Below are 14,995 nucleotides of genomic sequence, written 5' to 3' on the forward strand. Positions count from 1 at the left end.
CAATCCCTGACTTCAAAACATAGTACAAAGCTATAGTAATCAAAACAGCATGGTACTGGCACAAAAACAGACAAACAGATCAACGGATCAGAATTGAAAGCCCAGAAATAAAACCACACATCCATGGACAGTTAATCTTTGACCAAGGAGCCAAGAACGTACAATGGAGAAAGGAAAGTCTCTTCAATAAATGGTGTTGGGAAAACTGGACAGCTACATGCAAAAGAATGAAAGACCATTATCTTGCACTACACACAAAAATTAACTCTAAATGGATTAAAGATTTGACTGCAAGACCTGAAACCATAAAACTCCTAGAAGAAAATGTAGGCAGTACACTCTTTGACATTGGTCTTAACAGCACCTTTTCAAATACCATGTCTACTCAGGTAAGGGAAATAAAAGAAAAAGTTAACAAATGGGACTATGTCAGACTAAAAAGCTTCTTCAAAGCAAAGGAAACCATGAACAAAACAGAAAGGCAACCCAGCAACTGGGAGAAAATATTTGTAAATCATTTATCAGACAAGGGGTTGATCTCCAAAATATATAAAGAACTCACACAACTCAACAAAGAAACAAACAACCTGATCAAAAAATGGGCAGAGGATATGAACGGACATTTTCCCAAGGAAGATATACAGATGGCCAACAGGTACATGAAATGATACTCAACATCACTAATTATTAGGGAAATGCAAATCAAAACTACAATGAGATATCACCTTACACCAGTCAGAATGGCTATAATTACCAAGACAAAAAACAACAAAAGGAGAGGATGTGGAGAGAAGGGAACGTTCATACACTGATGGTGGGGAATGCAAACTGGTGCAGCCACTATAGAAAATAGTATGGAGATTTCTCAAAAAATTAAAAATAGAAATACCACATGACCCAGCCATCCCACTACTGGGTATTTATCCAAAGAACTTGAAATCAGTGATCCAAAGAGATTTACACTCCCCTATGTTCATTGTAGCATTATTCACAATAGCCAAGATGTGGAAGCAACTCAAGAGCCCATCTATAGATGAATGGATAAAGAAGATGTGGTATATTTATACAATGGAATACTACTCAGCTACAAAAAGGACAAAATCATCCCATTTGCAACAACACGGATGGAACTGGAATGTATGATGTTAAGCGAAATAAGCTAGACAGAGAAAGACAAATACTGCATGATTTCACTCATAGGTGAAAGATAACAGATATATGGATAAAGAGAAAAGATTAGTAGTTACCAGAGGGAAAGGGGGTTTGGGGGCATGGGCAAAAGGGATAAAGGGGCACAGATGTATGGTGATAGATAAAAATTGGACTACTGGGACTGAACACAATGAGGTGTATTCAGGAATTGATAAACAATAACGTGCACCCAAAATTACACAATGTTATAAACCATTATAATCCCAATAAGATTTCATGGGGAAAAAAAAACCGTCAACAAGTAGCTGGTCCAGTGGTGTAGTGGTTAACTTTGTGTGCTCTGGTTCGGTGGACCAGGGTTTGCAGGTTCAGATCCCAGGCACAGGCCTAGCACTGCTCATCAAGCTACACTGTGGTGGCATCCCACATAAAATAGAGGAACATTGGCAAAGATGTTAGCTCAGCAACAATCTTCCTCAAAGAAAAAGAGGAAGACTGGCAACAAACGTTAGCTCAGGGCCAATCTTCCTCACCCCCCCTGCCCAAAAAAAAAAAAACCTCAACGAATTAGGTATAAAAGGAAAATACCTCAACATAATAAAGGCCATATATGACAATTCACAGCTAACCTCATACTCAGCAGTGAAAGCTTTTCTTCCAACAGTAACAAAACAAGGGTGCCCGCTATCACTGCTCGTATTCAAGATAGTACCGGAAGTCCTAGCTAGAGCAATCAGGCAAGATAAAGAAATAAAAGGCATCCGAATAGGGAAGGAAGAAGTAAAATTGCCTTTATTTGCAGATGAAATGATCTTATAGGGAGAAAATCCTAAAGACTCAACCAGAAAACTATTGGAACTAATCAATGAAATCAGTAAAGTTGCAGGATATAAAATCAACGTGCAGAAATCAGTTGCATTTCTATACATGAACAATGAAATATCTGAAAAAGAAATAAAGAAAGCAAACCCTTTCACAACAGCATCAAAAGCAACAGAATACTTAGGAATAAATTTAACCAAGGAAGTGAAAGATCTGTACAATGAGAACTACAAGTCTTTGATGGAAGAAATTGATGAAGGCCCAAACAAATGGAAAGATATTCCATGTTCATGGATCAGAAGAATTAACATTGTTAAAATTGTCCGTAATACCCAAAGCCATAGATTCAAGGCAATCCCTATCAAAATTCCAATGACATTTTTCACAGAAATACAAAAAACAATCCTAAAACTTATATGGAACCACAAAAGACTTCAAATAGCCAAAGCAAACAAAAAAGAAGACCAAAGCTGGAGGCATTACACATCCTGGTTTCAAATTATATTACAAAGCTATATTAATCAAAATAGTATGTTACTGGCATAAAAATAGACAAATAGACCAATGGAGCAGAATAGAGAGCCCAAAAATAAACCCTCACATATATGGTCAACTAATATTTGATAAGGGAACCAAGAATTCTCAATGGGGAAAGGATAGTCTCTGCAGTAAATAGTGTTAGAAAAACTGAACAATCACTAGCAGAAAAATGAAATTGTACCCCTATCTCCCACCACTCACAAAAATTAACTTGAAATGGATTAAAGACTTAAATGTAAGACATGGAACCATAAAACTCCTAGAAGAAAACATAGCGGGTAAACTCCTTGACATTGATCTTGACAAGAAATTTTTGGATTTGACACCAAAAGCACAAGTAACAAAAACAAAAACCAGGGGCCAGCCCCATGGCCAAGTGGTTAAGTTCGCGTGCTCCGCTTCAGCGGCCCAGGGTTTCACCAGTTCAGATCTTGGGCGCAGACATGGCACTGCTCATCAGGCCATGCTGAGGCGGTATCCCACATAGCACAACCAGAAGGACCTATAACTAGACTATACAACTATGTACTTGAGGGCTATGGGGAGGAGAAGGAAAAAAAGAAGATTGGCAACAGATGTTAGCTCAGGTGCCAATCCTTAAAAAAAAATCAACAAGTGGGACTATATCAAACCAAAAAGCTTCTGCACAGCAAAAGAAACAATCAACAAAATGAAAAGGTAACCTATGGAATGGGAGAAAATATTTGCAAATCATATATCTGAAAGGGGTTAATATCCAAAATATATAAAGAACTCATATAACTCAATAACAAAAACACAAACAATTTAATTTAAAAGTGGGCAAAGGAACTGAATAGACAGTTTTCCAAAGAACATACAAATGGCCAACGGATAGATAAGAAGATGCTCAACATCATTAATCATCAAGGAAATGCAAATCAAAACCATGATGAGATATCACCTCACACCTGTTAGAATGGCTATCATCAAAAAGACAAGAGAAAACAAGTGTTGGCAAGCATGTGAAGAAAAGGGAACCCTGAGCACTGGCAGTGGTAATGTAAACTGGTTCAGCTACTACAGAAAATAGTACAGAGGTTCCTCAAAAAAATTAAAAATAGGACTATCATATGATCAAGCAACCCCACTTCTGGGTACATATCCAAATGAAAGAAAAACAAAACACCAAATAGATATTGACACTCCCATGTTTATTGCAGTATTATTCACAATAGCCAAGTTACGGAAACAACCTTCTGCCACTACTCCTTAAAATCAGAAGCTGTTTGCCAGCCTATCTAAGCTCCTTGATCCTATTGTTTCCAGGCTACTGTGCCCTAATCCTTTGAATCCCATTACCCTCTACTCTACCCTCCTGAAAAGAGGAAATAAAGCTCTCCTCCACACAGCTTCATCCTTCTAGGACATGGTCAAAGTGTAACAAATGTTTACAAGTTAAATATCCCCATGAAGAGACTCTCAGATCATACCAAACCATATATACATACATATATAGGATATGTGTGAGGCTGTGTGCATGTATACGTATATAGTACATATCTGTTCAGGGAAGAAGCTTATAATAAAGAGATCCAAAAGTTAAAAGTAACAGGATAGGTAACGAAATATCAACAAATATAACTAAAAAGCCAATAGAGATGACAATATTGACATCAGAAATACATGGACTCAGAAAATATATCACTCATAAGTCATCACTGGGAAAATCTGAAAACCTCAAACCTAAGAGGTAAATTAAAACCAGAAACATGAGTATGAGAAAGACCAAGAAGCATAAGTTTCACTGTGCTTGATAAGATCAATTAAATATACAGAACTTAGAATAAATAATTATCAAAAACATGGTTTCAAAATTGAAAGGAAAAGCTTTTTAAAAGTTCAGGAAAAGGGATTTTTTTATTATCACTTTCTGTATCTTGCCTAGCCTATCCCACCCTCCCCTGTAACATCCTAATGTTAGTAAATTATTATTTAATCGGGATTTATAGACACAGTTTATTACTACATAATTATAACTGGAACATAGAATTGCTTAGAATATAGTGTTTGAAGAATTTTTAATGAAATTCATTCACTTATTTAATAAATATTTATCTAGGATTATACTAGGCAATAAGGATAAAATAGTTAATTAGGGGACACAGTCCCTGCCTCAAAGAGCTTATAGTCTAGTGGGGAGTGTAGACAATTAGGCTTTATAACATAAGGTGGTAAAGCCTCTAACACACATAACAGGACAACTAACAGACTTAGGAGATCAGAGGACACTTCCAATTGGAAGTGACACCTAATATAAGTAGCCTTTGGTACAGAAAGAGGCTACATTTCTAGGCAGAGGAAAAATTATGTGGCAAAGATCTGAAATGGATGAGTGGGAGGATGCAAGAAGTGAAGCCAGAAAGGTGAGCAGGAGCCAGACCACACATGGCATTTTTGGCCAAGTAAAGGCATTTGGACTTTATCTTGAGAGCAATCACAAAGTATTGAAATGAATTAATAAGAGAAGGTCCTATCAGATTTTGCTTTCAGAATAATACTCTGGCTAGTAGAGAAAATGGACCGGAAGGGAGATAGGACACGCAGCAGAGGTACCAGTTAGGAAGATGTTATAATATCCAGATAGGACAAGATGGCAGCCTGAACCAAGGAAGTGGCAATGGGAATGGAGAAAAATGGAAAAATAAAAGAAACACTTAGGACACAGAGAATGAGCTGATGTGGTGACCATTCAGTGAGTTGCAGTTCTCAAATTTGACTGTACATACAAATCACCTGAGGATGCAGATTCTGATTCAACAGGCCTGGGATGGGACCAGGAACTCTGCATTTCTAACAAGCTTCCAGGTGCTATTGATGCTACAAGTGCTTGCACCACAGTTTGAGCAGCAAGGAGCTAGAAAACATGAGAAACAACATTGAAGGGGGGAAAAAATAAATTCAGAGATGATGCGTTAAATCCATATGGCAAATCTAAGTGGAGATATCCTGCAGACAGCTAGATACATGAGTCTGAGGCACAGAGAAGAGCTGGGCTGGAGGGAGAGATGTGAGACTCCTCAGAAAAAATATTGTGAAAATTGCCCCTATTCCCTCACTGCCATTTGAAATGGAATAGTGGGGTTGGAAGCCAGATTGCTGTGGGTTGAAAAGTGAGAGGTGCAGAAGTAGAGACACCAACTCTTTCAAGAAGTTTAGTTGCAAAGGGAAAGAGAAGTATAGAGCAATAGCTACTGGAGAGCTTAGAATTGAGGAAGGAATTTTTTTAAAGATAAGACAGACTTGAACATGCTTAAATGCTATTAGACATGGCTGTCCATCAATAAACCATTAAACAGATCAATCAGGCTTCCTATCTGACATTTCTACTTCATCCCTTCTAATATTCAGCAAACATTCCATATTGGACTAATAATTTTTCTTTTAGCTCTGACACCTATATTATAACTGGAGTCTTCTCTAGACATAATACTTTAGAATAAAAGAGGCAACTCTGGCCAGGATCTGCCCACCATCTACTGCCCATATTCTAAGACCCTCACTTTAGAAGCCATATTTTGAATGCTCTCCTATCATTTTCACCACTAGCAACAATTTTATTTTTCTAATATGTACACGGCCTTAGAGCAGACCCAACATGAGCAATCAAAAGACGGCACCCAAGGGTGCGGGCACTGAATACCACAGAGGGTCACAGAACATATGAAAGTTTAGAAGGGACAAGGAAAAGTGGAAAACTACTTCCCCTGGCATGTGGAAATCAGGAGTTCTGCTGGCTGGTTGCCAGAGAGTTAATGATTAATGCCCGTATGCTAGAAACTTTGAAGAGGAATCCAGAAAAGGTCTGTGCCCTCTTAGAGTTTATTATACCAACTACCAAACAGCAGTTTGCAAAAGGCACAAATAAAGTGGAGAAGACTGAGATAAGGAACGAAAGTTAGCAGGAGATGAGAAATAGAAGGACATAAAAAAGAACTGTTGAAGGCTTTGAGAGGAAAGTCAAGGATGAGATAAGCAGAACGGGACAAGAATAGAGTGAATCCTAAAGGTTGACCTCATCATAGAATATTTATATAAGAGATATTGAGCCGCAAGATAAGTTGACCAAACACTTTAAGTTCACATTGTGACACCACAATTTATGCAGGGGATGTCATGGTTATGTACAGTTCATTTAATAAAAAAGAAAGAAAGAAAGAAAGCTATTTTGGAAAAACAGAATCACACAATTCAAAGGACCTTGAAAGATCATCCGCTTCTTGACAAAGGAGTACAGATGTCAGCCTCCAGCTGTGAGCACCTACATGATCTGCCTCAGACTTCTAGCCAAGATCACACTCATTCAGGGCATGCCCAGCCTATAACTGAGGATGGCAGGGAGACCAAGGCCTGGCCTCATGCACCTAATGCAGGACTCGTCCTTGCCCTTTGCTCCACAGCTCCCTTTTACGTTGGCCAGGACTTTGTCAGATCCATGACGCAGTCTGAGGCTCCCTCTGCCCAGTCCTGCTACCTCCTCCCTTTCCCATCACAGGGATCAGATCAGCATCCCCTTATGGAGGCTTTGCCTGCCAAGTCATGCTTTCTCCTCTTTTTATCTTTCACAGGCTTTATGCTCCCTATCCCCCAAAAACTTCAGGAACTCCTAACTCTATCTCCATCTCTATATTAAACAAATACTAAATACTAAACAAATATACAAATACTATATCTAACAGTATTTATTGGTATTGCAAGTGGAATATTTATCTCATTTACATTTCTAGATGGATATTGATAGAAAATAAAGAGGCTATTAGTCTATGTATTTTTCTTATATCCAGAGACCCTATCAAATTCCCTTGCTGTTTTTAACTGAAGTCCTTTGGGTTTTCTAGGCATACAACCATAAAAACAGCAAAAAGAAACAACTTCATCTTATCCCATATTTATACAGATTATTTTGTTTTCCTCTCTTATTGCATTCTCTAGTCTCCAAAAGAATGTTGAGTACTAACAGTGACCACCACGTGCTCTCTTTTCTCTACTTTAAAGGAAGTACCTTAACATCTGAGCATTTAGACTACTACTTGCTGTTGGATTTTTGATAAAGTCTTCATCAATTTGTAGTTTCTATTTCTGTTTTGTTAAGAATGATTTTTAAATGTTTTCAAATGACTTTTCAGCATTTATTAGAATAACATACGGTTTTTCTCCTTTAAATTGTTCATGCAATGAAATATGCTTATAGATTTCCTAATTTTGCATAGTTTCCTTTCCCAGAATAAAACCTTTTGAATTATTCTTTTGATAAGATACTGGATTCCCTTTTTAAATGTATTCATAAGCTAACTTAACTTTGGTGTTTTGGGTTTTTCTGATGACATCTTGATCAGGTTACAGTAAGGCTGGCTTCATGAAATGAGTTAGTTTCTATTTTTTTTGTTGCCCTCAAATAGGAAAAAATAAAATTTAATTACCTATTGTTCTTTAAAGATTATAAAGGATTTAACTGTGAAGTTGTCAAGTCTCCATGCTATTTTTTACAGTATTTAATCTTCAATTTTTCTTTGATCATTAATCTCTTCATGTTTTCTATTTATTTGTTGGGTCAGTTCTATTAGGAAGTCATTCGTATCTCCTAGGTTTTCAAATGGGTTGCTCTTTATTTTTAATTAGTACTTTATAATATTTGAATTTCCTTCTGTGTCATTACCTCCTTTCTCATTTCTATCTTGTAAAATTTTGTTCCTTTCTTTAAAAATCAGAGTCAAAAGATTATCTATCTTACTGGTGTTTTCAAAGAACCAGCTTTTGGATTTATTCATGCAAGTTTTGGGATTTTCTATTTCATTAATTTCAATTGTTATCTTTATTCCTTCTCTTACTACTTGTTTCTAATTAAGATGTATAGTAAGTTTATGTATTTTTTCTTTCTTCTTTAGTAATAAAGACATTAAAGCCTATAGAATTGCCTCTTAGGACAGCTTTTATTTGTTCCCACGTTTTTTGGTAGGATGTATTCTAATTTTAATTGATTATTACATGTCATTTTAATCATTATTTCCTTTTTGATCCAAATGTTACTTAGGAAGGTGTTTCTAATGTCCAATATTATAGTTAAAATTATTGGGGTCATTTTTATTATTTATTACTAATTTTGTTGGATTATGATCAGAGAATATGACCTGTACAATCTCTATTCTTTTTAGTTTATTAAGGCATTTTTTGTGTCCAAGTATAGAATTTTTTATACACGTTCCATAAGCCTACCAAGTAAATCATATGTATACATATAAGCAAAATTCTCTCTGGACACTTAAAATTATAACCCACACCAGCCAGCCACACTCCCTCACACATATACTCATGGTTCCCCTTACTTTGCTTGTTTTTTTTTCCATAGCATCATTTATGATCTTGTAACAAACTATATAATTTACAATATAGTGCTTATTGTTTATCCTGTCAATTCTACATGAATGTCAAGTCCACGAGAACTGAGAACTTTTGTCTATATCATTCCCGGATGTATCCCAAAGCCTACAACGGTGCCTGGCACAAAAGGTAGGTGTTCAACAAAATACGTTAGCTAAAAAACATCATTACTACATGACCACACAAACAAGGGGCAAAAACAGGAATGGTGCTGGTGTCCATTCGTTCGCTAATGTCTGTGTCAAAACCTGGCCAGCGCTGAGTATATAAAGATAAACAAGACAAGTCCCGACCTCACCGAGCCAGCAGCCTTTTAGAGCATGAGAGGGAACGCGAGCCGGTGAAGGACACCGCGAATCAATGAGAAATGTATTTGTTGATACATGTACCCTTTATATGTATTGATCTGAAAACAGCAGCGGTATCTAACTTTTCTATTCCATTGTCTTTGCTCCACGCTCCTAACAATTAAAAAACGTCGAGCTGTCAAATCTCGTCAATGCACTGAGGGGGACTCTCAAAGAGACGGAGTCTGGCCAGTAATCGCCCATCAAATGAACGACCTTGAACGGTGTGACTCGCGCGCGCGTCTCCAAAACCTAGACCTTATGGAGCACGATGGACACCAGGTCGGGCAGCCTTCCGCAGAGGCCAAGATCGGACAGGCTCCACCAGGGAGGCACCTGCCGCGCCCACGACAGGCGCGCGCTGACACTGGGAGGTAACTGAGGAGGCCCAAACCACCAGGGAGCAAAAAGCTCCGTCGGCAGCCAGGGGCCAGCCGTGACGGCCCCGACACCGCGCATGCGCAAACGCACGCGCAGCCGCCCTGTGAGCCCCGACTCGCATTCTCCGCCCCGCCCCTGGGACCGGATGGAGTTGCCGGCGCTTCCGGCGGCCGGCGGCTGTGTGGTTGCCTCGGTGATGTCGTGGGTTCGAGCGAGTCCTTTGGTCCGGGATCCTGGCGAGGACGGGGACGTGTTTGACGAGGAAGCGGACGAGTCGCTCGTGGTGCAGCGGGAATGGCGGAGCCACATGCAGAGACGAGTCAAAGTAAAGCTGCGTGGAGGGTGCGGGGGCGCCCTGCTGCGCCGGGTGCGGGGCGAGGGGCGTGGTGGCGTGAAGAAGGTGCGTCCCAGAAGCGGCCGCAGTGGTCCGGGCCGGCCCCGCGCCGTCCTCCCTGCCCGCTGCCTCCCAGTCCGGCCCGCGTCCTGCTGGGATTTCCCACTGGGTGACTTGAAAGCGTGTGAAACCACAGGGTGCGTTCCTCGAGCGCCCGCGGGGTGCCTGCGACGCCATGGACCAACCCGAATAAACTTTGTCCAGCCATGAAAGAGGCTCCCGTTTGATGAGGATCACAGGACAGGGTGGGGGAGAAATGGACGCACCGACTGTACTGATCATGGCTGTCAAAGGACCAGTACACAGTTTACATGGGTTGATTGAATGAGTGAGGAGCCTAAAATTAGGCATAGTACTAATCAAGACAGACGGAAAAAGCGAACTTAAGAATGTTGTCAACGGGCAATAAGGGAGAGCTAATATGGACCAAGGGTGGCTAGATAAGGGACTGTTAAAGTTGGTTTCTTTTTTTATTAGTTAGGTGTGAATTATCCATCTCTAATTTGTCTCCCTATTCATGGAGACTGAGCTTAATACCACACACCTAACTTCCAGGTGGAGCTCTCAGCTTAGTTCAGAGTGAGGTCCGCTTCCACCTGATATCCTTGCCAACCATTCAATTGCCACTAAATCTGCCCTCGTTTAATATTTCAGTAAAATAATCTTTGCTTAGCCCAGCAACCTTGTCAGCTTCGGAAATGCCTTATGTGAGGCTGAGGTCAGACCAGTAGGTACTGAGCATCTTTTGAAAAGTGCTGTGGCGCCATAGGAAATGCAGGACAAAATCCCCACGCACAGAGAATTTGCAGTTTAGTTGAATTTAAGTATCAAGCAAAATTTCTAAAACCAGACTACTTCGTTTTGCTAAACCATTTTCCTCTTTCCCTTATTCAATTAATTATCCAAGACCTTCAATAACCCTACTTACTGCCCCATCTCCTCACCTACCCACACCAATCCACTCAGTTGCCAAGGGGCCAGACTTGTAATTCTCCATGTTTCCTTTCTGTGAAGCCGTTGCTAACACAGGTTTTTTAAAAATTGTATAAGAATCAGTATTTTAAAATGTGCCCAATAAGTCCAGACTTCGAAAATGGGATTAAACCAATAATAAACTTTTATGAGAAGCATAGTCTACTTTGGTTGTGTGCCTATGACATATGTTATAGAAGAATTATGTTAAATAACTCAGTCAAGGCTTATTTCATTGATTTTCCAAGTTGGTTCTATGACTTTCTAGAAAAGCTTACAATGGTTCACTTGGTGTTAGTTGCAGCCTGCGATTCTTCATTACTTCCTTATTTTTAGGAAGGTTATAGAGATGGAGTAGATGCTGGCAAAGCAGTTACTCTTCAGCAAGGCTTCAATCAAGGTTATAAGGAAGGTGCAGAAGTCATTATAAACTATGGACAACTCAGAGGAACATTGAGGTAATTTTTGAAACTTAAATGCTGAATCGTTTTCACCTCCATACTACTGAAGGATTTTTATAAAAGTAATATGTAAAAATAAAGTGTTTAAACTGAAGTGCTTTTCCTAGTGTTAAATCCACAAAAGAGTGCCACAGAGTATAGACTAATATTGCCTTCAAAAAGTCCAAGTCATCAGGTCATCACTTTACCATGTGTGGCAGGTGTTGTCCTTAATTGCAAAGAAATGAGGAGGGTGTATATTTTTTGCTTCCTGCACTACCACCAACCTGTAACTCAAAGTAACTGAGATCTTCAGGTTTTGAACAAAGCTTTTAGTCTAGCACATGTGGCAGACAGAATATGACAGACTTCCAGACTAGCAGTACGTGGTGAAAGTCACAGCTGATAACAGAAAAAGGATTCCATTTACCTTAGTCTTGAACATGCAATACCCATCAAGATTCCATAGCGATAATAGCATGTATCAGAGCCACGTTGTAAATGACACATGGAGCTAGGAGCCCAACAGGCTTGTCCTCTTTGATGCTTTATACCTTTTTTAAACTGCCCTCTATGGAGAAAAACATAAAATGCTTCAAAGAATCACTGATTTTAAAAAGGTAGAAAATATGTTATCAAAACAAAAGAAAGTTTTACTGGTTTTAGAAAGTTCACCTGTCAAGCATCAGAATTTGTAGTCTGCCACAGTAGGAAAATGATTGTGTCCATCTTCACATCAAATTAAATTAAATCTTTTATAAACTTAGAAACCTTATTGCTCAATCTTTTATATCAGTTGATTCCACTTTTAAAACATCATTATTTTTCACAACAACCATTGTCTTACGAAATGATAATCTGAAATGTCAAAAAACAAAAGTACTGTCTATACTGGAAAAGTAAAGAAAAATATTTATTAGGACTGGAACAATTCAGGAAAATTGTTAGTTAGCTTAGCAAATGGTGTCTACTGTAGAACAAAGTTGGAAAAGTGAAGTTGCCTCAAAACTTTTTTTCTCTAACTTTCAGTTTTGATGGCAAGCAGCCATGGTTAGAAAGATGGTTTTCAACCTTGGCAGTACCTTGATGTCAGCTGGGAAGCTTTAAAAGATAAGACTCTCAGAGATTCCGAGTTCGTTGGTCTGGGATGTGACCCGGCCTTGATAGTTTTCAAAGCTCCCCAGGGGATCCTAATGTCCATCTGAGATTGAGCATGACTAGTTTAGAAGCTGTTTGATGTCTTTAAAAGAGAAACTAATTTTTCTGATCTCTCTTTCTTTGAGTTATATCCCTCTCCAGCAGAAGCTACACGGTCATAAGGGGACAATCTAAAATCAGGAAAAGTGGATGTGGAGCTGTGAAGAAGGAGTTATGAATTATAAATAGTTTATATGATTAAATCCAGTTGTTTAATTCCTGTTGAAAGATAGTATCCGTCTATATTTTTAAATCCTATTTACCATCATTACTTTCCTGATTTTGACTTGCATTATTATTATTAATCCAGTTTTGCATGGTGTTACCTGGAAGAGAAATATGTAGGACTTAGCATCAAAAATTCTAAAAGCCTTTGATGAAGTTTTTTCCTCTTTGACTCTTGTTTGTATTTTTATTTAGTGCTTTGCTCTCCTGGTGTCACCTTCATGATAATAGTTCGGCTTTGATCAGTAAAATAAATAATCTTCTGGATGCAGTTGGCCAGTGTGAAGAGGATGTGCTCAAACATCTGAAATCAATCACTCCGCAGCCCCATGTTGTAGATTTATTGGACTCCCTTCAGGATATGGACCTTTGTCATGTAGTTCCAGCGGAGAAAAAGACTGATGAAGCTACAGATGAAAGACTCCGTGAAAATAATGCTGAGTTTAACAAAAACTGTGGCAGGAGTGTTAATGGGGTAGATTGTTCGTCTTTAGAATGTTGTAGAACACAGGAGCATGCACATTCTGAACAGCCAAGCCTCACTTGGATTCTACAACAGACAGCCAGTTTAGTAGAGCAGCTGGGAGTGTCCATAGATGTATTACAGCACCTCAAACAGCTATAGAAATTAGCTTCACTTTTCTAATGAAAATAATGTTCAGAGCATTTCTTAGAGCGTTTCGTTTCTGAACAAGCTCACCAAAATCTCTACTGGTTTCGACATTGCACACTTCACTTGGAGGGTTATCCTTCATGAAAGTTTGAAATGCCTTCAAAAGGAACACTATTAAATGTAATATAAGCCTTTTTCCTTTGTCACTTGTAATTTTTATGTAGTTTAATATATGCTCAGAAATTCCAGTTGTCATTGTCATTTTCAAATTTCTCATCAGAATCAAGCATTTTCAGACTCATTAGCAAAAGTGAACAAGAATCAAACATATTTTGTAAGGACCTAACCCTGCTTTCTGCTCTTGTCACCATCAGGTAATTAGGACCTCGTCACCAGCTAATCAGACCAAAGTTACCAGAAATAACCTAATGACTAACACTGTAAATAGATAGGCACACATAGATATAGACATGTAGATAAACGTATTGCAATTAAAAGGCTGTAATGTAAGAAACTGAAGAAATGTTTGTACTACTGATGATTAAAAACAAAATGCTAAAATCCATTTTAGTTTCATGTTAATTAAAAATATATACGATTCCGTGAAGAATAGAGAAAATATATTTCATGCTCAAGTGCCTACTCAGTTTTTCCAAGAGTTAGTAAGTGTTGCCTAACAAGGTGCCAGATTTTTTCTAAACTGCAGTTTTGTTTCATATTCACATAGGAATAAAACACTGAAACCCCTGACATCTATCTTGCCTTGTAACAATATTCTTAGTCTAGCATAGACCAAATTAGATTCAAACTTTTGCTCCAGGACATAAGATCAGGAAAGGATTTTTCATCACTTTTTGCCGGAAACACAGTGCCTGACTTTAGAGATGGCCAAATAATTGCCCCATATCGACAGCCTTAATTGCTTTGTCATTAGTATTTATATTTACTATCTATTCTAAAAGACAGATATACTGAGATTCTAAGAGAATCTGATAAAATGACTCTTTCAAGAGATTAAGAAAATGTGCTACTGTGATCTTAGAACCTCCTCAAAGTTTACAGAACATTAAGAAATTGAAGCCACAGATTTGAAATCAGAAGACCATATAGGGTTTCAGCATTTACTAAAACATGCTGAAAATATCAAGTTAAATTTGACAGCTGGTTAAAAAAAGTACTTGCTTCTATGTCTGTAAACACTATTTCAGAGATTTACTAATTTGTGTGTGTGTGTGTATATATATATAGTCCATATTTATGGATGCAGCAAAATTCTCAAATCCACATGGCATATTATAAGCAATCTCTAAAATCTTCGTGTTGCTCTGCCTTGCATATTAGATATCAAATACCTGTCTCTAATGATGCATCTCAAGAAAGTCACCCTGAGTAAAAACTTCATAAGTGCAGCAAATCTTAAGATTTTATCTAGACACCCTGATAAGATTCCCTGAAGGTAGCACCCTTGCCACCCTTGGTAATTGGGTGGTTTTGTGCAGGTGTTCATAGAAAAGGA

At 38.4% G+C, this 14,995-nt stretch overlaps 1 protein-coding gene across 1 annotated transcript; it reads left to right on the plus strand.

Annotated features, from left to right (window-relative positions):
- Window positions 1-9,252: 9,252 nt before the first annotated feature.
- Window positions 9,253-14,044, plus strand: YAE1 (YAE1 maturation factor of ABCE1). The gene is made up of 3 exons (XM_001915355.5): window positions 9,253-9,963; window positions 11,341-11,462; window positions 13,062-14,044. The coding sequence occupies exons 1-3, from the start codon at window positions 9,715-9,717 to the stop codon at window positions 13,489-13,491; spliced, it is 801 nt and encodes a 266-aa protein (XP_001915390.3). The 5' UTR covers window positions 9,253-9,714; the 3' UTR covers window positions 13,492-14,044.
- Window positions 14,045-14,995: the final 951 nt, after the last annotated feature.

The sequence above is a fragment of the Equus caballus genome, chromosome 4 (genome assembly GCF_041296265.1).
Source record: "Equus caballus isolate H_3958 breed thoroughbred chromosome 4, TB-T2T, whole genome shotgun sequence".
NCBI lineage: Eukaryota > Metazoa > Chordata > Mammalia > Perissodactyla > Equidae > Equus > Equus caballus.

Coding starts and splice junctions, on each gene's coding strand:
- YAE1 (XM_001915355.5), top strand. CDS start 9,715: ATGCGCAAACGCACGCGCAGCCGCCCTGTGAGCCCCGACTCGCATTCT. Junction 9,964..11,340: donor ACATGCAGAGACGAGTCAAA/GTAAAGCTGCGT, acceptor CCTTATTTTTAG/GAAGGTTATAGAGATGGAGT. Junction 11,463..13,061: donor CAACTCAGAGGAACATTGAG/GTAATTTTTGAA, acceptor ATTTTTATTTAG/TGCTTTGCTCTCCTGGTGTC.